Raw genomic sequence first — 25,124 nt, 5'->3', positions numbered from 1 at the left:
CAATGCACATCTGAAGGTTAGAAGCTCCAAGTGTGTCAAGTACTCTATCTTGATAACAAGGAAACAACTGAGCCGAGTACCAGATTATGCACTGCCCTAATGCAAGGTCCCATCTGCCTCACCTGGGAAGAAATTCATCATATTGAAACCAGTCACGACTAGAAATTTTCTGCACTACTCTGTTTAGAGTATTTCACAAACTAGTCATTAGAAAGTGAGCAAAAAGAAAGGAGAGGGTATGTATTTGCTTCAGTTTGGGATTACAGTGTTTACAGGCCTAATTCTCATGTTATGGTAACTTAATTTCAAATATACATGACATTTTTCTGCTGTAGCAAAACATTTTGCAACGTGTTTTGAATCACTGTGGAAGGGCTCAACCTTTATGTTTGAGACAAGAACACCTGCATACAATTAATCTAAATAATTGTAGTTAACTTCAGCAGCTTCATGTAAATCGTTTACTTTTCCTCTGTGAGTTCCCAGGTCTTATCTCCTCCTGACCCTATTAAATAAACCTTCGTACACCACAAAAATAAGTAGATAATTTTCTCTTGGGAAATTTCATTAGTGGAAACTAGGTATGTTCTGTCACAGTAGCCCTTTTGAAGGAAAAAAAAAAAAAAAAAAGGAAAAGAAAGTCTTTTTCTTTGGGATATACACCATACATTGATTAATTAGGTAAGATCTGATGCATGATAAAAAGTTATCCAAGTAATAATATTCTCCAGGAATTCTGTATCTGCATTGCAACCTTTCTCTGAAGGTCAATGCCCTGGAGAATTCTTTTTACAGTATTATCTCTAGCTATTAAAATTAATGTAATTCCACTTTATCTAAAAAAAGGTAGTAAAATACAAAGCACATCCTAGACTCAAGTAACACTCACTTAAATGTAGAAGGCAATTTTAAATCAATATTTTCAGACTAAAGTCATAAAGCACTACATATAATTAGCTGTATAGAATACAAATCTAAAGAGTGCTTCCAAAGTAAAATGCTATGCTGAAAGGATAAAAAGGTACATCAAATTCTACTTGCAGTGTCTGCAGCAAAAGTCCCTCTTTTGTACTTAGGCCTTAGCTCATTCTAAAGTAATGGGATTTTGCCTCTGGTAGAACTGAGTTTAAAAAAATCACACAGAGACCTGAAGCCTTCTCCATCACTCACAGGGGAATGATCAGCCCATTTTCTGTTACAAATATTTCCTTCTAAGAGGGCAGGCTGTGTTACAACACTGATGATAGGATTTGTGCGTGCTGCTGTAATACAGCTCGCTCTCTCTTTCTGCAAAATAACAGTTTCTCATTACCCTTCAAGTCACAGGCTGCTCACACAGGTATAAGGAGTGCTGGCAGAGTCTCCATCCTGCTCATGCATTTGTGCTGCCTCTGGCTCTGCTGGCAGTGTCAGCTGCACACCATGGTGCTCTCACCAGAGTGCTGTGAGCTCTGCCTCAGAGCAGGGAGCATCATCTGGATATAAACCAGACCTGCTTCATACACCTGCCCACCATCCTGAGGTCCATCACTGCTCACTGCCCACACTAGCATTGCTCTGAGGGGCAGATTTTTCATAAAGTCTACATGGTTGTACAAACAAGTTATTTTTGTGATCACTACAATGAATGCCTTGATATCATAACTGTGTACCCAGATAACAAGCCTCATTTGAACATCTGCTAATGCACTTAATAGGGGAAAATCTTATCCTAAATTCCTGTTTGTGTGATATGGTATTTTCTTAATTTAATCATTTTTCATGCTAACTTTTTGAGACTTTAAGAGCCACTTAATTAGATATCCACTGCTATCACAGGGATGATCATTTCAAGAACTACAAAAAGTAAATCCTTACATTCTGGTGAATTCAGCCTTGAGATGACAACAAAATATATCCATCAAAGTAATTTAGAAAATACATATATTTCATAAACCTTCACACAGAGCAACCTAAAGTTAAGCCATATATTTAAGAGCACTGTCCAAATACTTCAACAGGTACAAGCTTGGGGCCATGACCACTTTCCTTGTTCGAGTGCTTGACCACATCTTCCTTGTATCCAATCTGAACTTCCTCTGATGCTGCTTTAAGACATTTTTATGCACATGGAACATTTGCTAATGGGAATCTGTGGCACAATGGGCCCCTTTATGTTCTTTTTAAGTGAAAAACTGCCAACTAACAGAAATAGGGATCACTTTAGCCAATTTAACATTGTCTGGAAGGCAAAAGTCATGCCAACTGCATTTAGGAATAATGAGCATGTATTTAACAGTGATAATCATTGACATAGCCACTAGGAAAAACTGTGCATTCTTTGCTGTTTGTAGGAGGACTCATGTGACAGAGTGTAAAAGCTCACAGCATAGACATCCACATTTAGGTTAAGTACATAGATTTCCCTTACAGACAACTGAAAAAGCACACATTTTTAGGGTGTGATTCATCTCATCCTAGAGTAGACATCTAAACTAGGACAAACTAAAGTAGACTTCCCCAAAAGTCCTTATTGCAATAGTTTACAGAGTAAATGTATCCATGTGAGAGGAATCCTAATCTTTATAAACTTTTAAACAAATCAGAATATTCCTCTATGAAAGATAAGGTTTATTTTTAAGCACAACTTCCAGGTTAGGTACAAAGGTAACAACATTCTACAATGTCACCATCTCTCCTGCCCTGAAATCTATTATACCTAAAACTGAAGACAGAGCAATTAAGAAATGATGATGAGCATCTCAGTCCCTCTGTTTTCAGTTTAAGTATGATGAACCGATTTTTTTCTTTTGAATTCTAAAGGAGGTTTATTAGCACTTTTTGAAAATATTTGTTTATTCACAGTATTTTATTCTTCACATGTCGTCAGCAATGTCTTTATAGTCTTCCTTTTACAGGTTTTATGATGCAGACAGTGAAAATAAGAGGAATTTCTGAAAAATAATGAGTGGCAATGAAAACAATCACAAAAAGTGAGTCTCAGAGTAAAACATACACCTTAAAAATTTCCCTACAGTTGCAGCAATGACTCAAAAGAAAGTGCAGACATGAGAAGTTGCTGGAAGACAGCCCTCCCAGCACATACCAGCGTAGTTAGCACATATTAATTTGCTACAGTTATTGGAAAAACAAATAAAATCAATCAAATATATATATATATATTTTAGTAGGATTAAATTAACATCTGTTTGAAATAGTTTTACATCAAAACTGAAAATGTAATGTCTTCTGGTATCTTCAGTCTTTTAATGCTTATTTTGTGTTCAGTGAATGTTCACATGAAATTTTAAAAAGAACTTTCTTCAAGATCCATAGCCCAACATACTTTTTTAGAATGGTACTCTTTTGAATATGTTGGTGTAGGGCTGTTGCAGCTGGAGACAAAATAGGTCACACGAACACAGCTCGAGGTGTGGTGAAAGGAAGAGAGAGCCTTATTTCCTCTCTCAGAATTTATAGGTTTCTGACCATGGCCAGGGATTGGATAGTCAGGATAACACCTTCCCAACCACACTGGCTGTGAGAGATGTCCATCACAAGACGTGTATCAGAAAGAATGTACACATATCTATGTTTACAGTTACTGTCCTGGGAAAGTCTTTAGAAAACTGTATCAGCAAGCTCAGAAAATTGAGTTTTCAGGGCGACATAGGACCAAAAGCAGGAGGACAGCAGAGGAACTTGAAAACGTTACAAAAGGACATCTGGTTTCCCTCCTCCTGCTACCTCCTGTACCAAAGTAGGGGACAGAAATGGCATAGCATGGGAAGGAAGCACATTAACAGTGTGCAAAGAGCAGGCAGTCTACAGATTCTTCTTCACACCAATTTGGGAAAGAGGCACGTGGCCCATTAGAGCTGCAGATACAGTGATGCAAGTGTAAATTCTCTAGCAATAAACAGATATCTACCGACAAAACACAACTAAACGAACCAAGTCCGCGTATCACTGACTAGCTGAGAATAAAGAGCAAAGGGGTTACCTTAATAGGGCTTCCATCTGGAGTGAGAACCTCTTCTGAAAGCTCCATCATCTTCAGTGACATCAGGGCAATGGCTTTGGCATGACTAAGGCTTTTCTTATGGAGCCCTGCTGCAACACAGTACGCATCACCTATTGTTTCCACCTGCAGCAATCAGACAAGCCGAGTGTTACGGTGTGATAGCGAGAGGGGAACCCTGCCATTAGGGTAGCAATCAAATAGTGTTGCTTAAAACATGTCAGCAAAACATCCATAAATAAGCAATTAGACAAAAGAGCATAATTACTTGAGTCTGCAAACAGGTGCAGTCAAAACCTGACATGCAACAGCATAGTGGCTTATCAGCATTACAACCAAAGAAGATTGTCTAGAACAGTGTGTGGCATTAGCTGAGATATGACAACATTCTCCCACAGCAGTAACACAGAAAATTGCATTTTCCAAAATGAAAAATCACTTGCAGCTTCATTTCGTACTATCCTGGCTGAGTAATGTTGGGTAAGAATAGTGCTGCATAATTGTAATTCGTAATTAGTATATGATATGCTAGAAAATTGTATCAGGAACAGAATTAGAAAAAGCAAAACATCACCATAAAAAACAGTGAGGACTATCTAACTTCTCATTAGTGGGCAGCTCCTCCTGGTATAATTTACTAACAGATGCTATTGGTACAGACTTGACTACACCTTTGTCCCTTATTTTCAAATAAGAATTGATGTCTCTATCATGTAGGCTATCTTACTCTGGATTCCCTACCTGCAAGCATGAAGTTCAGCAGACTGATCCCTCTGGTATCTTCAGGCAGGCCTTACTGCTCTCTTACCCTGATTTTCTTTAAAAAGAGCTGGGCCCCAGGAGGAATTGGGAGCAAAATGAATTGCAGAAGCCCTCTGGCTCTGGGTAAAGGCAGCCTGAGAAACACTGCAGCCCTCAAGGTCTGCGGCTTTATTTACAGCATTGTGTTTTGCAGTCTGTTTGCTCACACATCTGTAACATTGTCACACAAAATCCATTAACATGAGCCCAAACAGACCTCAAGGATTAGTTTAGATTTTGTGACATAACTAATCTGGCTTTCACCCTGCACACAACACTACAGGAATGCTTCAGCAAAGACTACAGTGAGAAGAAAGCAAGCACTAAGAAAGGAGTTATTCAGAGAATAAATATAGCTATTTTCTTCTCTCTGCAGAGAACCTACTAAGCAGTAGGCAAGGATCTTCCCAGACTAATTTCCAGTCTTGATAAATTGGAAATAGCATCTCAATACAAATAATACCTGAAAAAGTAAGCATTACACATAAATGTAATTTACGTGATCCTAAGCATGATCCTAGAACACAAGTATGGGAAAATACTTCCCACCACCAAACTTGATCTGCTGCAAGCCCACTGTAAAGTTTGCCACCTTAACCTTTCTGGCTGACTGTGCAGGAGACTGTAAACACAGATAAGAAGCTGAAGGTTTCTCATGAGCTGAGACAGCCATTAGAGCTCCTTCAACACCTTTGAAAGCTCCTAATAGCACTTGTATATAGAAAAAAACATGTAGGAGAAATCAATACTGCTGCCTGCCTGTTTACCATATCTCAGGATGTCTGTCCACAAGAAGCAGACACTACCAATGCCCTGCAGTTTAGGAGTTTGTTTTTCCAAAGATAATGGGCAAGAATATTGCAATGGCTGGTGAAAAATGTAGAGAAAAATGTGAGAAAAAAAATAAACAAGCACAGTGAGAAGAAGTATCAGAAGTTAAAAAGTCAGTCTGGATGAAACAGATGTTTAAAAATGCTCTAAATTGGAAGGCAGCATTAGCAGAAATCCATTGTCATTCTTCAAAATCATGAATAAACATCAGTAGGAATAGACTCAAAGGGGTTACTACAGAAAGGGCTGAGTCTGTGATGTCAAATACAAAAATTAAATACAAATTCTGTTCCTTGTTGAATGACCTAATTTTAGGATTCCTCTTCCACTAAACTTGGTTGCATAGATCTGGGATCATATACTCTTCCTGCAGTGTTCAGACAAAACTACTTATTTTGTTAGCTTCTTCCCTCTTGGAAATTTCCATAGCTGTAATTTAACAGCTAAATTCCAGACACTGAATGCACTGTACTACCAGAAAAATGGGACTGAGGCTGCCTCGAAATAATCTTTATATAAAAGTAAAAATTATAATAATGCTATTTCTCCTTAAAGTGCTTGTCCCTATGGAGTTCACCTGACAGGAATTCTGGAGAACCAGAGGAAAAACTACGACTGCTGAGACTGACTTAGTAGTTTAAGCTAGATGTGATGAGTATTGGCAGGCCTGCCTAATGAATTACCACTCTGCAACCCTGTTTTCAGTCACTTCTATGATTTTCCCCAGTTAAGCATTTAAGCTGAAATTTTCATTATGAGTACCTCCACCAAACTTTAACCTTCGTTCCATCTTTTTTCAAAATCAGATTTGACAAATCTTCCAAAAGTTCCAGGAGTTCTTGTAATTCAGATTGTTCATGGCATTTTCATTTGGTCCACTTGGATGGAGTCATAAAATCATGGAATGATTTTGATTGGGACATTTCAAGATTATCTACTTTCAGCTCTCCTGCCATGGACAGAGACACCTTCCACTAGACCGGGCTGCACAAAGCCCTGAAGTCCCATCCAGCCTGGGCTTGAACACTTCCAGAGATGGGGCATCCACAGCTTCTCTGGGCAACTTGTTTCAGTGTCTCAACACTCTCATTGTGAAGAATTTCTTCATTATATCAAATACAGTCACTTTTGGCTCATAACCAATGACTGTTGTCCTGTAACAACAGGCCTTGGCAAAATGTCTCTCTCTCCATGTTTCTTATAAGCACCATTTATACATCAAAGATCACAACAAGATCTTCTCTTTTCCAGGTGGAACAACCCAACTCCCTCAGCCTGTCTTCAAAGGAGAGCTGCTCCATCCCTCTGGTCATTTTTGTGGCCCTTTTCTGGACTCACTTTAAGACATCCATGTCATTTTTGTACTTAGGACAAACCAGAGCTGGATGCAGCACTGCAGGTGGGGACTCACCAGAGCAGAGCAGGAATCACCTGCCTTGACCTGCCAGTTCCATTTATTTTGATGCATCCCAGAGTATGGTCGGCTGTCTAGGCTGCATGTACACATTGCTGGCTCATGCCTTATTTTTCATTTACCAATATTCACAAGTCCTTCTTCAGAGGGATGTTCTCAATCTATTCATCCACTGGTCTGTATTAATACTGGGGATTGCCCTGACCCAGATGCAGAACCTTCACTTGGCCTTGCTGAACTTCAAAAGGGTACATGAGGACGTTAAAACAGAGACTGCAACAAGAGCGATACATCACACTTCAGAATTTCAGGCTGGGCCCCTGAGTGAGTCAGGTACACACAAGGAAGAAGAGAATTTCTCTTGTCTCAGCTGAGGAGTAGCAATTGGATTAGAAATACAAAGCACTGCTTATAGCTAGCTCCAAAGTATCCTCTGGGTAGATCCTGAAACTGTGCATAACAGAGAGCAACCTACTCCATAAATTTTCAATGTCAAAAGGATTAAAAGAAAAGGCAGCCACTACTCAAAGTCTCTAAAAATTTCTGCACTCAGATCTATTTGATACTCTTCCAGATAATGATATACAGCAATGAAACTCCAGAGGAAATCTCTACCATATGATAAACTAGATGCTGAGCTCTTGACTTTGTAATGTGACTTTTAAGATACATTAGTAGTAGTATATTCAATTTTTATATCCTTTCTAGATACATATGCAGGAAAAGATATTTTGCTTTCAGTATTGTAAGACTGGAATGCCTTACCCTGCTTCTTTAAAAAAGTTAAATATATTCTGTTGGGAATATTAAAGCCATTTTTGCATATGACTGACAGTTTACCATCAATAAGACTTAGCGTTTTTTCTTTTTCTAATTAAATTATAGTTTCCTACTGCTCCTAATAGTTCTAGCTACTCACTGATTGCTTGGCCTACTGTTACCAGCTTTTCATCCCTTTTTACTGATTTATGCTTACCACAGTCAGCTTCATTGGAGTTTTCATTAATTGGGAATTAATACACAGCACCACAGAACACAAGTTGAACTTGGATTTCAAAATTAGACCAATCTCTAAAAACTGCATAAAATAATTTTTATTCTTAACAAACAAATGAAGAATGCAGGAAATACTGCAGCTACTTACAGTGCTACACAAAAGCCTCCTCTAAATCCTTCTGTAACTCTCAAGTCACTGGAACTGTCCAAATGGTTTCCAGTCAGGCCATCAACAAATCCCACATCAAAGTTAATAATTAGTTGAAGTGGTTATGTGTACTCTACAGTTCAGGCAAATTTTTTAGCAATTTATTTCAACACTGCTGAATACTGAAGAGTGATAATGCATGTTACTTGCAACAGGAAGCAAATATCTTTTGCATTTGAGAAGTCATATTCTATATACCCAGCCTCTGTTAGTCCTCAGTATATACGGTATGTCTGCTTTAGATGTGAACAGTCATTTTTACAGAAGGGGAACCCTATAGTCTTACAGTCACTTATCCTTAATTCATAACCATTTGAGATGGAATATGATTTGCAGATCAGTTTGGCAGCACAGAAGTCAGAATGTAATTTCTCCAATTCTAAAGTGTCCGGAGAACAGAGAATAATAGATCCCTAATAGATCCCTAGGCAGCTCCAACAGGTCTCTTCCAACTCTTCCAACTACCAGTAGCTAAACCTTGTGTTGTCTTTTGTTATTAAACTGAGAAACTGGAAGTTTTAGCCAAATTATGTTCTGTGGATATAAAGTCAGGGTGTTGTTTCAGTGACAGATTTAAGGGAAAGTGTGATGCACTGAAGTAACCCTGGTTTGCATCCTTCATCCCAAATTCATGAATGTGCAGCAGTAGTTAAGTTTCTGAACTTCTAGAAGTAACAAAGGAACTGAAGTGTCACACTTCATTTCACAGAGTAATATACATGGGGCAGAGAGAGCATTTTGAAAGTGAAACCTGAAATGGCAGGCTAAAGAATTTTCATCTAAAATACTCAGGAATTCAAATGATCTAATGAGTCCTACTTAAAACCTTTTTCAAAGCACAGCTTGGAAATAAACATAAAAAATATAATTGCAGGGGTCACTCTTTGGTAATTCCAATCTGAAATTCCTACTGCAATCAGAAATATTAAATACATTGAAAGTAGCTGGAGGGAGAATTTGCTCTAGTTTTAGTTTGGTCTCTCTCAGCAGGTTTCCTGTGAAAACTTAATGTATAATTTGAACTATTACAATGGAGTACTCACAACTACTTTTTTCATGTAAGAGACATAAATAAATCTGAGCAGTTTGTTTTTAATGGGTTAAATTATACTCATAACAATAAGGATTCTTTGTTTATAATCAAAATTAAATACATACCAAAAATATGTCTGAAAATTCAAAAGTTGCTTTCTTCAGGAAGAAAACTTACCTTTAACAGCAAGTCTTTTGTAGATCCTTCAGCTGTCTCTGAAGGGTACTTGTGTACTATTTTTTCATCTCCAAAATACTCACAGGACAGCATACATATTTATCATCTCACTCAGAAGGGTTTTAGTATTTAGTAACCATCTAACCTGAAATTATTTATGTCACTGACCCATATAGCCTCTTCAAAGGTGGTTTCTTTTCCAAATAAATTGGAAATAAAAAGTGAGACTGCCTTCCAGTTCAGTATAAAGAATTAAAGAATACTCCTGCTACACACAGGCGACCAGAATACAGGATTACTTTGGAAAGCAAATATGTAAGAATTGTGTACCAAGTGTTTGTTCAAGGCTTCTCTTCCTTGAGAAAAGGGTCATGTTTGAGGAAAAATATATTATACTGCTCAAATTTTTTTGTCTGTTTTCCACTAACACATATGGGCAATCTATGTAAGTGTATCATACACAAAAAGTTTAGCTATAATAACCTGCCATAGATACTCTTCAGCCACATCTTGATTTCCTATCCTTCTTTTTTTAGAGTAACAGATGTTTCTTCCAACTGAATTGAGTTTCCACATGCATAAAATCCTGCTTGTAGCCTCCCCCCTTTCTGCTATTTTAATCACCAGAAATATTTATTTCTGCTTAAGTATGTGTTCATAATCACTGTAATTTTAAGTTGGCAAGGAGACTTGGAATATTAAACAATTTCTCTATGCTACATGCCCTGTTTACAGACAAAGTGTATATGCTATATTTAGCTGAAGAGAAGATCATTACTAAGTTGGTTCTTATCACATATGAGTAATCTGCCAATAGCCTGAAACTATCCTACTGCTGGGAGATGCTCTATAAAACTTTGTTTTATAAAACTGAAATAATAACAAACAACAGTTGCAATTATATCAGTTTCCTCTTAAAGAGCTTGAGAGTGAAGGAAACAGAAATAATGAGCAGGGAAAGGGGTAATGGTTTAGCTAATTGCAGTTTAATGCTCTTCTGTTCATCACTTAACTATTCTCTCTGAGAAAACTAACTTTTTTAGTTTGTCTGTGGATCATTTCTTTTACCTGCACTGAAGAGCATTATTCCCCACCTTAACCTGCCTCTCCTTTTGCCTGTTGCCTATGCATGTTTACCTTCTCCCACCAAAATACAGACAAAGCATTCTTGGTGCATAAAATGTATACTGAGCTGTTAGCACTTTTCAAAATACAATATGCAAAAAAAAATCTAAAATTTTAAAATATATCAAAATATAACATTATTAAATACCTATAAAACACATGAAAAGTAGGTGACACTAGAAGGCAAGCAGCAGTATTTCAGCTGCAGCTGCATCTTAGACTTCAAGCTGCTAAAATATAGCAGCCGTGATCTACACCAGTGAGATTTAGTTCACCTAACCAGAAAAATGTCTAATATAGCAATTTGAATATGAGTTCTTCACTTTCAATTATTTTCATAATCAATGAATTGAATAGGAACTCTGTCAATCATCTGACCTGTGCTAAGAACCTCCTTCAGAAAAAAAAATTATCTCACACTTAAAAAAATTCACATTTACCCTATAAAATCAAACTTTCTTCTGTTGACTGTGAGGATAAGTCTAAATTATTAACTCTCTGCTAAAAGTAGCATATTTTCACCTCTATCTCAGAACTGTAGAAAAGAGAGAATTAGCAAGACTATGTGAAGAGGCAGAAGGGAAGATTGAACCTGGAAGGTCACAGAGGCAGATCAATTTTAAAAGGACATGGCAAGTTATGTGAAATCAAATAGTCCTTTAGGAAAGCTGATCTCTGGAATGTCAGATAAACCAGTGGAAAAACTTTCTACACTCCATAGATCAGTTTCCTTTCCAGTCTTCAAGATTAATCTAGAACAGCATTTATTGGAAGTATGAAAGTTAAGTGATTCTTATGATGACCTCAACAACAAAATCAGTGCCTTCTGGCATATTAAATTTGATTTGAGTACCTAGATTTCGTTTCTTAAGGAGCAAAGTCAAAGTAAGTTTTATAGGTACTCCTCAGCCTAGACTTACTGGAGCACATCTTCCTGCTAACACCCAGGCTCTGTTTCCATGGCAGCATATAAATATCAAAGGAGATGGTTTTGTAAGTTTCATCCCAGCATGAGACCAAATTTCAGGATGTGAATGGACATGGCACTGGAAATTATCAGGAACTACAGTAAAGACCCATGCTTTCACAAAATATTCATTATCCTGTTTATCCATATTTCATTCCATCTGCAAGACTGAACTAACTACACAGTACCTCAAAACTATGTGTTTCTTTTATGAAAGCTGAAATGTCTCCCCTCTAAAGGAATACAGTGAAATTCAGCCTTAAGATGAAATTCTTGCAAGTATAACTGTAAGGGAAACCTTTGAAGTTATTAGTACCTCCCAAAGGGCTTTTCTTTCATCTGTTTTCTGCCCTAAGTTGTACAGCAGGAGAATAAGGAAAAGGTTGTGGTATATAGCAACATGGTGCTTCAGACTTAGCATTCTGGGCTTCGTTATTCCATTCCTGTCCACGACTTCTAGTCCAGCAGCAAACAGGACAGTTCTTAACTGGTATGGGACAAAAACTGAAGAAAATGGAGATTCCATTTTGGTTTTAAGTCAGCAATCTCAGGATTGCTCATCACGGGAACAATTTATTTGATATCCATATTCTACCTCAAGCTGATGATGTCTCCCATATTTCCTTCTACTCAAATCATTCTCACAGTATCTCTGCAGATCAGTAATAACCTCACAACGTTCTCATTCATGACGGAACTCACTTTATCAAGCATCAGTCACACAAAAATGAAGCTTCAATTCAATCTACTCATCTATATTCTTTCCATAGTAACTGAAGAGAAAAATGAATTTTAAAGGCATGACGTGTTCCATCCTGAATTCTGTAAACATCTTTTTTTTCCCATTTAGTACAGCAGGATGCAAATGTGTGTATCTTTGCTTAATTGCCTGCAGCCATGCCCAGACCATCTTTGATATGCAAGACTCCTCCCATGTTGTCATCAGCACGTTCTTCTGGGCATTGCCTCAGAAACAGGTTTATGTGGGCCACAGGCTTAGTTTGTGAGACTCTGAGAAGACTCTAGGGGAGCTCTGTGCCTTTGCAAGTGCACCACAGTGGGCCTGTTCCTGCTCCCACAAAGTAGCCCAAGGCAGGAAAAGTGTGTGAGTGTGCTGACTGCTAGTGCTACGATACCATTTGTCAGCACAAGAAGATCCTGTTTAGCTCAGAAAGTCCTGGATCTTGCCATGCATCTTCTGGCATGCAGGTCAGGGGATGTTATCAATTACTAAGCAGAGGGAGAGCAGATGTGAAATATTTTGGGCAGCTTATGGTACAAAGATTTGAACAAGCCATTTAATCTAAAACACAGACTCTAAGGACAGAAATAACAAATAAACATGCCAGAGGGAAACCAGATAAAGTTATTTCCCCGAGACATTAAGTGTATGTGCTCTTTCTCTTGAGGTGGTGTAAATGCAGTTCAGAAAAGCCTCTGGCCTAGGTACTCTTGATCCTGAGGTAGGTCTAGATCCACATTTCTGTCTATATTGCAGAGTGAATACTGTCCTTTTTCAAATTAAACAAAACTTTTTTGGTTTTTCTGCTGTGTTGTGAATACAAATTAAGGCCTAATTCCGTTTACATTTTGAAGTATTCTCTAAGCTCTTTCTACTGCAAAGATTTGTCAGGAAAGCTTTGAAAGAGTTGATTTTTGCAACACTACTGAAGCTTAACAATATTAGTCAGCAGTAAAGCACTATTTATAGATTTCAAAACCTCTGGTATCTTATAAAACTCTTTCTGCTTTGGAAAGGAATATAAAGTTTTCAGGATACAATCTGAGAACACACTTGTTTTCAAAGAATGTCCTTCAGTTTCTACTTAGTGTTTCACTCTCTTAGATTCTGTCTCTAATGTTTTCAAAACCAACTCCTAGGCAGTGCAATCTTGTGCCCAGGTTTCAAGGTAACTTTGCAACACCTTTATGACATGACATTCTGCTTTGGGAAATACTTTACGAAAGCTCCTCCCATGTGATAAGGGATGGATTACAGGCATCCACCTATGAAGTTCAGAACTCTGTTCTTGTAAAGCTCTTTTTAAAAGTGACTTCCTATAAAACCAAGCTCCTTTCCCAGGAGCCTAATTAAGAAGCAATTGCTCTTACCAGGCCTGAGGGCATCCTATTTTTAGTGAATTTAATGATGTTACATACTGGTAAGTTCAGCTGCATTTTGCAAGAAGAGCTGTGTTTGAACTCTTTCTACAGCACCTACTTAGGAGTCTTAAGCACAGATATTTCAGTATGCAATATATGGAGGAACTCTTTCATCTACACTGCAATTCAGAGTCTTACTTACTTTGCAGAAGGAAAAAGACAAATAGTACTTGCCATGTAGAATTACTACCTGGTATCTTAAAAGTGGGGTTTCTTTCAGTAGTGAAAAGTCATGCCAGAAGACTTGCAGTCTACATGACATCAGCATCAGGTTTGCACACAAGAGCCATGAAATACAAAATTCATAGTGTATAAATGATTTCTCTCTTCTGTAGACAAATATGAAATTGCAAAAATCAGACCCGTTATCTTTGATGAACAGAAAGCTTCCTGGCTGGCATTCTGCCTTACTGCAATATCAAAGTGCAGAACTGTTTAACAAAGAAAATATTAAAATAATCAGGTATGACCTAAGACACACATTGAAGTTTAATGTGACTGTCCTTCTCCTAATGTAAGCATGGTCTTAATTTGCTATAGGTATCCCCAGTATTTAAACTCCTAGTGAACCAGAAGATCTTTCTCAAGGTTATTCAAGCTTTAATTTACATGTCCTGAAATTCATATATTATCTAGTTCATATTAACTTACTTAATTATCCTCCATGTTCACTTAAATAATTTAATAAAGTTATGATACTAATAATTTTATTAATAATCATCATTAATAATATTTTATATTATCGATGATAATTATTAACTAATATTAAATTAAAGTTAATGTTATATACAGCTATGAATGCTATTTGCATGAATGGAAATGTTGCGTCTCAGTACATGAAAGTCCAGCCAGACTTCTTAAAAATGAAGAGTGAAAGCAGATGGAAAGTGAAATTAGTTTTCTCCTGTCCCTCAGAGGTACTAAAATTTAGAATGTGGAAAAACTGGACAGAATAAAACAGAGAAGATAACATCAGGGAGACCTGTGTGCTGCAAGAGGGAACGCCCCTAGCCATGGTTCCTGTCTGGCCACAGTACGGGGGCTTGCTCCTCAATTTGGAGCAGGGAGGACACCCTTCTTGGTCCTGTTCAAGTTAAAGGTCAGTTTATAGCCAGGCTTCAAGTGCAAACTGAGGACTTGGCAAGTGCTCCCAGGACCTGTAAGCTGGACATAGACTCTAAGGCCCCCATGCAATTTGAGAGAAATGGACCAGGGCACTTACAAACAAATGTGTGCATTCCACATGAGAGAAAAGTGAGAGAGACAAAAAAAAGTAAATAAAAAAGGAATTATATACAAGTATGGTATTCCTGAAGAAGCAGAAAAGTAGTTATATACAGAAACACATTCCTAGGCTCTTTAAAGGATTCTTGGGTGATATATTGCAGGAGAACATGTACAGATGTTCAGATGTTTTAGTGCTTTGTGCAGAGCTGTATGTATATAAAGCAGAGAATAACTCTTCTGGAGCCTGAGTGTCTGTTTGCTTTATTTGCAGATCTCCCTGAAGAGAGAAAGTGTAAATTGTCCACAAGGCTGGAGAAAAATACATGCTTAAAGTAATGGGAAGTCTGTCTTAAAATATTCTTGACTTCTTGGGTGGTGCTGCAGCAGATCTGCAGGGAAAATCCATGGAACATTTTATGTTTCCTTTTTTTTTTCTATTTTTTTTTTTTCCTTAACCCAAGAACACTTCTGAGTTCCCCAAAGAGACAGCTGTCTTGATTTTTCTCTAACTTCATATTGGAGTGAGACATGCCAGTGTGCCAGCAAGTCCAAATACGGGCAGAGACTTCAAGGAGGAGAAAGCCAGCCCAAAGACAGGAGAAGGAAGGTTCAGGAGCCCTTTGTGGTGGGACCCAAACAGAGCAGTGTGCTGAAGGCAGCACTATCAGGCTGGGTGGCACTGCAGAGAGAGCAAGCTTCTGGGCAATGGAAATTTTTTCTATTTTCATCTCTTACACATTCAAAACACACTGACTTTAACCTTTCAGGAAGAAGCAACACCTTGTGCACTGGTAACCCTCAGTACTGCACCATTCAATTGTAAAACAAAGGTATCTTGAAATATTTTCTGTGTATCGTGTCGCCCATGAAAGAGTATCACTATAATTTTACATATGTTAATTGTATTTCTTGCATTTTGCAAATGCCTAAGCTGAAGTTTAGAATTTCAAAACTTCTCAAAATGGCCAAGTATTTGCACAGAATTTAAGAAGTTAAAACTGGATGGGAAGATGGCAAAAATAGTGGCCATAGATTACACATTAAAACTTGGAAACTGTGTTTTTTAACTTATGGAACATAAAGCCTGGAAAACTTCAGAATAGTCTGAAGTTCATGACCCTGCTTAATGAAGTATTCTTTAGTCATTATAGCACTGATAGTAAGGTTGAGAACATGTATTTGAGTACAAGATGTATTAGTTCTCAAGAGGAGATAGTCATGGCACTGAGAATGCACTGGTATTTTCTGTAAAATGAATACAGATTTCTGCAACTTAAACTACCAGTACAGAAATGTAAAGTGATATTCTTAGAAAATGGGAGTTTAAAATTATGTTCCTAAAAGCATTATGTCACAACCTAAATATAAACAACATTTTTCAAAACTGGTATCAGTCTTGAATGATTACAGGACAGTCCAGATTTCCCATAATTTTTTAGTCTTGGGTCTTTATAATGAGTAGACATTAAGGCTGTATATAGTGTTAGGTATATAAAATCAGAAAATAAAGATCTAACATACTAAGTGTATCATGTTGCCAGAAATAAAAGTTCAAGGAAGCTGTGTGTGGTACCAGTCAGAACAAGTGCTAGTTTAACCAAAAAAATGAAACCAAAAAGAAAGCATGAATTCACATAACAAAGCTGTGGATTCTGACTGTAAAATGAATGTATGTAATTATACTGTCTTATACAAATACTCAATAAACTTTCAATTAAAATTTTTAGAATGAAGATGGATAGCAAAGTAATTCTGACAGCTGACCACAGTTCATTTTCAGAAAACATTTAGGACTCTCTGCTTAGACAAGGAAAGTGGGACTTAGCACTTTACAGAAAGTGTAGTGTCAGGGAAAATCTGCAATGTCTTCAAGGACAAATTCTGCCCTGTTTAGAGAAAGGATGAAGGAACTAACACCTACAGGATCAGCTCTATTTGGCTTGACATTACCCAGCCAATGTATATAGCCAAAAAAACATGCACAATAAATGCTGCCTTTCCACAGTAGTTAAAGGGTGCAAAAGGGAAATGTTTCAGAAGGGAAACTGAGGGGAAAAGAGCTGAGAAAGCAGGCCTACAAAGGCAGAAAGACTCAACAGGAAACAAGTATTTTAAATGAGCCAATGTCAAATACATATTACATGAAGGAGAAACAGAAGCTGTGGAAATCTTAAGTAGGGGAGATTTCAGATGGCAGGGTTAAGTTTTAAATGCCAGAAGACATGGCTGCAGCATATCTAAATAGCTTATTTGATAAAGAGATAGCTTAACTGAAGCATTGTTTCCCAGTACTTGGCTGATAAACAGGAACTCAGATGCAGAGAAAAAGAGGTCAGAACAGTCAGGTCAACAAGTATGTATTTTACCCAAAGCCAGAGTTTTCAAAATTTACTGAGATATCTCTCCCATGACTTCTGCTCCTGGAGTCCATGCTTCTACTTGCATATCCTCAAACACCAGCTTGCCAAGCAGCTACGGCTACAATGACCTGAACTGCACTCCCTGCTTGACTTTTTCTCCCACTGCTCAACTCCAAGCCAAATATAATTAGTGCTGATAGCCAACAGCACCGGTTTCCAAATGCATCACCAGGTCTCAGCTCCTTCACCTCCTTGTTCTTCTGTGATTATCATGAATGTGTCCCTCCTAATCTTTTCACCAAGGCTGCATGTCAGCAGATTATTTCCCAGGTTTCACTCTCTAAAACAGAGATTCTTCTAGATTACTAAAACTGTCACCCAGACTCATAACATCATGCATCTCAATTACAGCATTGTTCTCCCCAGCCTGGACAAATGTGATCTCTCATCGTTGCTATCCATTCAAAATACTGCTGTGAAATTCATTTTCTGGGCCCATCATCTGTCTGTGTCATTCTTACCTATGCCTCCATCCATTGGATAAGTCTTCCCTACCTCATCAGTTATAGCTAGTTACTTTGATTTCCAAGAAATTTCAAAGTCTAACTCATCACCCTTCAGCTCTGTCCAAGCATTTTCAGTCTGTATCCAAGAGTTCATTATGCTTGCCCTCTATGTCTGACTAGTTAAATGTGAGGATCTTTGTTCTTTCTGTGCCGTATTTCTCCATAAACATCCCTGGATGAATAGCGGGAGACAAATGAAAATATTACATTCACTGCCAGATTAGAAGCAGTGAGTTTCTGCATACAAATGCTGTAACAGTAAACCTGGGTAAATAATTTACAACATGGAATTTATTTATCGTATTTTACTTAACTTTCTGTTTACAAAACGGTGAATTTGGTATTCAGATGCGCCCACCAAATAACCTTTGCAAATTATCCTTGCCATGCTGCTTAAAAACAAGCAAATTTAAAAACTGATGTATTTAGGTCATATGATAAATTTCTGTAGCCTAGTTACACAAGTATATCTTTGAGGCAAGCTGGATACAAATAGTGTTGATTAAGTATCTAAAATTCACTACCTGACAATAACTTCTAAAATCATAATTGTGGTGGTGGTGATCATTCCTAGCAATAAAATTTGCTTCCAGAATATCACCTGAAACAAATGAAAAAGATATAAACACACAAGCTATTTTCATTTTAAAATGCAAATGTTTTCTTTCAAAAGAATTGCTATTTTATTTTAAGTCTGATTCTCTAGTGAAACAAAAAAGAGTTCATTGCCTGAGTTTTTTCTTTCTGTAGTGCTAAACTGAGCCAGTTTCACTTAACCCCTCAGAAATTTTTTTAGACTTCTGGTCAAAAAAAATAAAATTATTTAAAAACATTTGGATGGGGGAAAAAGGGTACATACAGCTCCAAAACAGCCAAAATGCACGCTGCCTTGCTCATGAGTGAGTGGTGGTGGGAATCAAGGGACAAGTACGTAGGGTGGGTGGAGGGATGGGGGGAGATAGAGGACAAGGAAAATCCAGGATGAAAGGATCTGAGAGGGAACTGCCTATATTAGGGCAGCAACAGCAGAGAGAGTGTGTTGAGCTGTAATCTGTTCTTCCATAGAAAAATAGGTTTTTATTCATACCTTGGCTCACAGAATTACATGGGAGTCTCGACACGGAAGTGCTTATTTCTTTTTATAAATGCATAAATCTCATCTTGCCTACCTCAACAGCTATGACCTTATTTCATTGGTCATTAGCCACAGTAGCCCAAGGCTAGGTGAAAGGCAGAAAGCCATGGCCTAAATGATATAATATTCATGACCTATGCATAAATATTCCTTCTTAGTGTTCTCACAGGACTCAACCAACCTTCTTTACAGTCTGATCATAGAGTATACTCTGTATCAATATCTATAAAAAGCACACTTTATATCCTATTCCCATGCAACCATAATTTTCAACAAAGGATATTCTGAATGCTTCAAAACAGCTGAAATGAATCACCTGGGAGCACGGTGAGTACACCCATGTGAACACACAGCATGCGAAGCAGGGTCACTAGGTATCCCTCCTGACTCTGGGTTAGAAGTTCCTCAAGTCCTGTTCTTGAAGCTGGGTCATAATCCAGTGCAGCAACATTAGACTAACACAAACTGAGATCACACTCACCATCTTTTCTAACAGCATCACCATAACAATTTTCACATGAGGGCTGGTATCTTCACTGCATTCATGTCCCAGAATGGCCTTTGCCTTCTGATCATTAGTGAAATAAACCCCTAAACCAGGAGCCTAAAACTTCGTTACAGTGTGCTTGTTTACTTTGGTAAACTGCCCTAACAACCTTTAGCTACACCATTTTCAGTTCTATCTGTGGTACATGCTGTAACTTTTCAGCCATTATTATTATTTAGGTGGGTAATGATTATTTTTCAATTCCTTTTAAAGTGCAATAAAGGCTAGAAATGAAAGGAGCAGGACATTTGTAAGACCTTTTTCTCTACAGCCTATCAACAAATACTATATGAAATAGTTTGAAAACTGTTAGTTTGCAAACCTCAGGCACATAATAAAGTCAATATATAATTTTACAACCACATCTCTGTTCTCTTGTGCATTAACATATAAAAAGAAACTTGGTCTATTTCTTCTATGACAAAATTAAAGGCATTCCATATACAAAGCAGTCTGTAGGTTGCAGAGGATAATTACACTGGTAATATCTTCAGAGCATTTATTAAATTCTACCTCCCCTGTTTTTTCTTTCAAATACATACTAGACACCAAATCCATTTAAGAGAAGTGAAGATGAGTTCTCTAATGGGACCAACATGTGTGATATTTCCTTTGGAGCATGGCACACCAGCACCATGTCCCTAACATTACATTTACTATGCATAGACATCTGCTGTCCTCTTCCTGTGTTTCAGTAGAAGTTTCTTATAATAACTTTCTTTAGTGAATGCTTGCTCCTTGTGGAAAATTTTAGTTTTTTCAAGGGAAAGATAAATGCCTAAACCCTAAACCATTCAAGTTGAAAGTGAGTGCCTCTCAGGAGCTGCAGCTTGGGTTAGGATTCATCACTGTGCACTTCTTCATCGTTAGGATGCTGTGGCTGACGTGTCATCTAAAGGAAACCAGGCCATAATACAGGAGATGCTCTGCAAAAAGATATTTCTATAGGAAAATGGGGATATGAGGCCTATATTCCCATTGGAGTACCATGATGACAGTTTCATATTGAAGCATTTCAGTTTCAACTATCATATTTCAGATCTAGGGTTTTTTGCATGTAAAACAAAAATATTACCTACATATTTTTCTAAGGAATGTCTGCAATTTAGGAAGGAAGCTACTGTGATTTTTTCTGCCTTTGTTTCAGTTAACTTTTGCTAGGTTAGGACTTGAGCTGTTACCTTGTAGATGTCAAGGAATCCACACTGGTGGTCGAAGCGCGTGTAGAGCTCGTTGAGCATGCTGATGACCTGCATGGGCGTGCACTGAGCACAGATGGCAGTGAAGCCAACGATGTCAGAGAAGAGCATGGTGACATCATCAAACTTCCTGGCCTGAACCTGCTGCCCCTGCCACAGCTGCTGAGCCACCTCTTCAGGGAAAATAGAAATAAGGAGATCTACTGTCTTCTTTTTCTCCTCTTCCAGGGCTTGGTGTGTACATTCTAGCGTTGCCTTCAGCTTATCCATTCGTTTTTTCAAGCCATCCTGCGCCTTTGCTTGCTCCCCAACCAATATGACATCACGAGTAGCATCATGGATAGGTATGTCCGAAAGATGGAGGCCTCGGCCCATCAGCTCATCCAGCTTGTCCACACAGGGGGAACCCAGAAATAATATCGAGTTTGATTCTGGCACATGAATCATTTGTCCTTTAATTTCCATCACCTGTAAAATAAAAAAAAAATAATTGTTTAGACAAGGGGAAAAATCAGCTAATAGATGTGGATCCTCATTCTACTTTCTGTCTTTTCAGCTAAAACAATTAACTGTAGCCTTTTATACAGAAGCCTCTTGCAGTCACCTACTCAAGTAATGAGACTCACAGTCTGCTCAACAAATTGAGTCAGAAAATAACCTAAGCTGACACAAAAGTATTCCCAAATCAGATGTTGGATTTTATTTGTACCCAATTAAATAAGAAAGCAATAATATGTATACTCAGAGTGCCATCTAAATAATGCTCCTGGAATGTACCTGGCATTACAAGCAAATTTCAGAGCTGTTCTTTCTCTGTTACTTAGCTATAAATTATAAAAAAGCAAAAAAAGTAAAAAGAAATTGCAACTGTCAGAAAGCGGGTTAGAGAAATGAAGTGCTTTCTGTTCTTTTTCAGTAAAATATCTAATACAAGTCATTTGTGGCCATTTTATAGAAGAAGCAAATAAAAATAAATGTGAAAAACAGCTCTATAAAATAACAAATGGCATGGAAATATTGTACTAGTCCTCCTGTTTACTGTTTTCCTTCTCATACATGCAGCAGAATTTCTTGGTAATAGAGATTCATCCAATTTGTGTTCATGGAATAGCAGAAGGTACATTGGGAAGGAGCATCAGGTGGTTCATCACACTGGTTTATAGCTTTTGCATTTGCCTGTTAAATGGCTAGATGTTTTGAGTGCTGTCCAAGGCTTAGTATCACTGAGGTCATGGATTGTTACCTCTTGCTCCATGATGGCAGTTGAGCAGAAAACTACCAGACTGAAATGGACATTGAAAACTAAATGAAATCAGACAAACTGTATCTCTTTGTAAATACATGCCATAGCCTCTGTTATGAAAAACAACCCCATTAATGTTTCCATTCCAGGACTGCACAAACACCAGGGCAATAGTGTGCCATGTGATCTAAAATGTCCACAGACCTTGAGGATCCCATAGTCAATACAGGCAAAACACACAAACCTGGTGCATCTAAGCAGTGTTAGGCACCATAATGCCTTATATCTCTGTTTTCTATTGCACACAATCTCTTGAAATGAAAAGGCCTCCTCCAGTCACCATTTCCTTCATCATGTACGCATTTGCTTGCTGTCACGATTCACTTATCATTTAATCCTCCCTTCATCCATAATCCTACCAAGCAAAATAGAAAAACCTCCATCAGGGAATCCAGGTGTGTGTAATAACGATGTGATTTAAGTGTCCATTGGCCTGGAAGTTCCTGCTGAGGTAACAGGTAATCTTACATGGTAGTTCCATGTCTAGGGGAGATTGTAGGAAGCTCCTCTTTCTATTAGGTTTTTTTTTACATCAGGTAATATGCTGCCATTGCAGACTGTGGAAACATGGGAATTGAGTCTATCCTGTCCCTATTGCCCTCTGCCTTCTCTGCTAGCAGCCTAACATGCAGCTTCTGATGTCAGCCAGAGAAGTCAGCAAGTGAAAATAAATGCAAGTCATTAAAATTGTCAAATTTTCTAATTTATGTTCCTGCACACCTTTTAATAATTACATTTCTAAGCCTTGGTTCCCTCCCTCAGCTTCACTCTGGGACAATCATCTCTGTGAGAAAGCTAGTCAGCTACCTACATAAGCTGATTTAGTGCTCCATGGATAAGTGTTCTTTTTCTGCTTTTGAAACATGGCTCCCTAGGAAATAGGATGCTTTCTTCATGTATGCAGCCTCATGTTTTCAAAAGGGCACATGCAAAATTGTTTTAAGTCCGAAGTACAAGTTGCCAAATATTAAATACATGGTACAGCATTTCTGAATTCTCTTCCTATTTTGTTCCCCTGTGCCAGAGAGTTTTCTGTTTGTAGAATTTCACTCTTGTGCAAAATAAAAGTATCTCATATTATCACTTGCCTCTTCCATCTCCAGGTGAAAACAGGGTGTGAAAGCTCAGGAGGAGAGAGTGTGACCACAGACCCTGGCTGAGCCAGCCCAGCCTGGGGTTGAGCCGCTTATCAGCAAGGCAAGGCACCTGGCTTGGAGTTGTGCTTCTCTTGTTAATCTGCTGTGAGACTAGAAGAAAATTTATGCATCCCCCTGTGTTCCCACTTCACCTCTGTCAATTTGAGGTGTTAAAACTCTTTGATGTGATCTCTTTCTGTGTTAATATATTGTGCCAACCTTCCCTGGGTGGACTTTCTCAGGAAACCTGAGTAAATAATGCACTAAACAGGCACTCTGAGTCCTCTGCTCTGCTTCTGGGTAACCCCAGGCAAATTATCAACCCTGACTTCTTATTCGCCTTTCAGCGCAGCAGGAACAATGCTACTGACCACCCTGTAACACACTTTGAGACTTAAGTGTGAAAAGCAATAAAAGACAGACAATGCTGTAAAATGCCTAACTAATAATAACCAAGTGAGCTGACCCCCTGCTTCAGCAAGGTTGAGTGTTTCCAGAGCATTTTTAGAAACTTTTGCAAAGATATTCCCCCCACACAACAGATTAGCTTCCTAAAACTGTCAAAGGTTCAGTGATATTTCAGATTTATCCCCTGAATATTATTATCACTTGTTCTGCTCAACAGGAATTGCTGATGTTTCCTATCACTTCTTTCATGTTATATTAGTGATTCTGTCATCCTGCTCTCTCTTAATGACTGATGGATATTTTAGAAAATGGCCTGCCAGTCTCTTCAAGGTGCCAAATAGGGAACAGGACAGCAGACAAAAAACTGCCCCACCTTTCCTGGGGAGAAACACTCGGGTCTTGTAAAGAACAGCAATAGAGAAGAGTTAAGACTGCATCATTCTTCTTAGTTTTTGCAAAGCCCTTTCCCTTTCCAAAGAAGTTTCAGACATGATTCAGACACTTTCTAGCAGACTTTAGTTTGCAGCTGTGATCCAGCATGACCCCCATCTCTTTTCTTTGATTTCTCTTGCTTCTTATATTCTTATTTGTATCTTAAAATATAGCTGATGTTATAGGATATCAGGTTTGCCTGAAGTTTGCCATAGTAAGTCACACATCTGGGCACCTCCCCAAAGCTGGACAGCTTTACACCTGGACCATTAGCCTACAGGCAATCAGGATGGCATCATCCATCTTTTTTGTAAGCAGGGAAAGACTGAAACATTTCTGTCATCAGTTGTATTTCATTACTGTTACATTTCATTGCCTTCCTGTCTCTTTAATTATATTCTCACTGAATAAAATGAGAATAATTCTACTACTTTCAGAAGACATTCTCCTGATTTACAGTGGTATAAGAGAACATTTTGAAAAGAGCAATCATATATCATAGTTTACAGTCTTCTGTTGCTGTGAAAAGACAGTGCAGCCTAGTAGCTCCGGGATGAAAAACAAAAAACCTATCGCTGAATTTTACTTCCACTGCGAAATCTACTGCAAAGAAAGGGAGCAAACGGTTCTTGATTCTAAGGAACTCTTTCAGCCTCTCTCCCCAAAGAGCCAGCTGAGAAATATTAACGTATTCTAAAGCTGCTTTTCGAGAACATGGAGTGTGTCCTACAGAGCAGTGCACCACCAGCTACTTCATAAGGTACAGATATCCAACCCTCTGCACACCCTCTGCATACTCTGGATGCAAGCCACCCTAGGACCAAAAAGCTTATGAATCAAATGCCAAATTCACTGCCTAATCTTTAAGGAAAAGCACAGAGAAAAGCTTTATTGTTTCCACTGAGGGAGGATAACTACTCCAGACAAAGATGTGTGTTTTGGAATAGTGACCGAGAGAAGGTGTACATGTCTCCTCGAAAAGATTAAGGAAATACAGGATGGTATCCTTGAGAAATAATTGGGGGGGTTAAAAAGGATTTTCTTTCTAATTGGCTAGACCTTTTCTGCAGCCTCTACAATCCACAAATTTCAGCAG

General features: G+C 38.2%; 1 protein-coding gene across 2 annotated transcripts in view; it reads right to left on the bottom strand.

Annotated features, from left to right (window-relative positions):
- The window catches only part of GUCY1A2 (guanylate cyclase 1 soluble subunit alpha 2), a 133,844-nt gene that overhangs the window by 36,004 nt on the left and 72,716 nt on the right, over window positions 1-25,124 (bottom strand). For both annotated transcript variants that reach the window (XM_086881967.1, XM_086881968.1), the window contains exons 5-6: window positions 20,732-21,217; window positions 3,983-4,126 (exon numbers count right to left, since the gene is read on the bottom strand). In XM_086881967.1, coding sequence (XP_086738093.1) covers window positions 3,983-4,126; window positions 20,732-21,217 — 630 coding nt within the window. The remainder of the gene's footprint in view (window positions 1-3,982; window positions 4,127-20,731; window positions 21,218-25,124) is intronic.

This window comes from Cyanistes caeruleus, chromosome 3 (genome assembly GCF_971803275.1).
Source record: "Cyanistes caeruleus chromosome 3, bCyaCae1.hap1.1, whole genome shotgun sequence".
NCBI classification, from domain to species: Eukaryota; Metazoa; Chordata; class Aves; order Passeriformes; family Paridae; genus Cyanistes; species Cyanistes caeruleus.
This window is presented reverse-complemented; position numbering and strand designations above follow the sequence as displayed.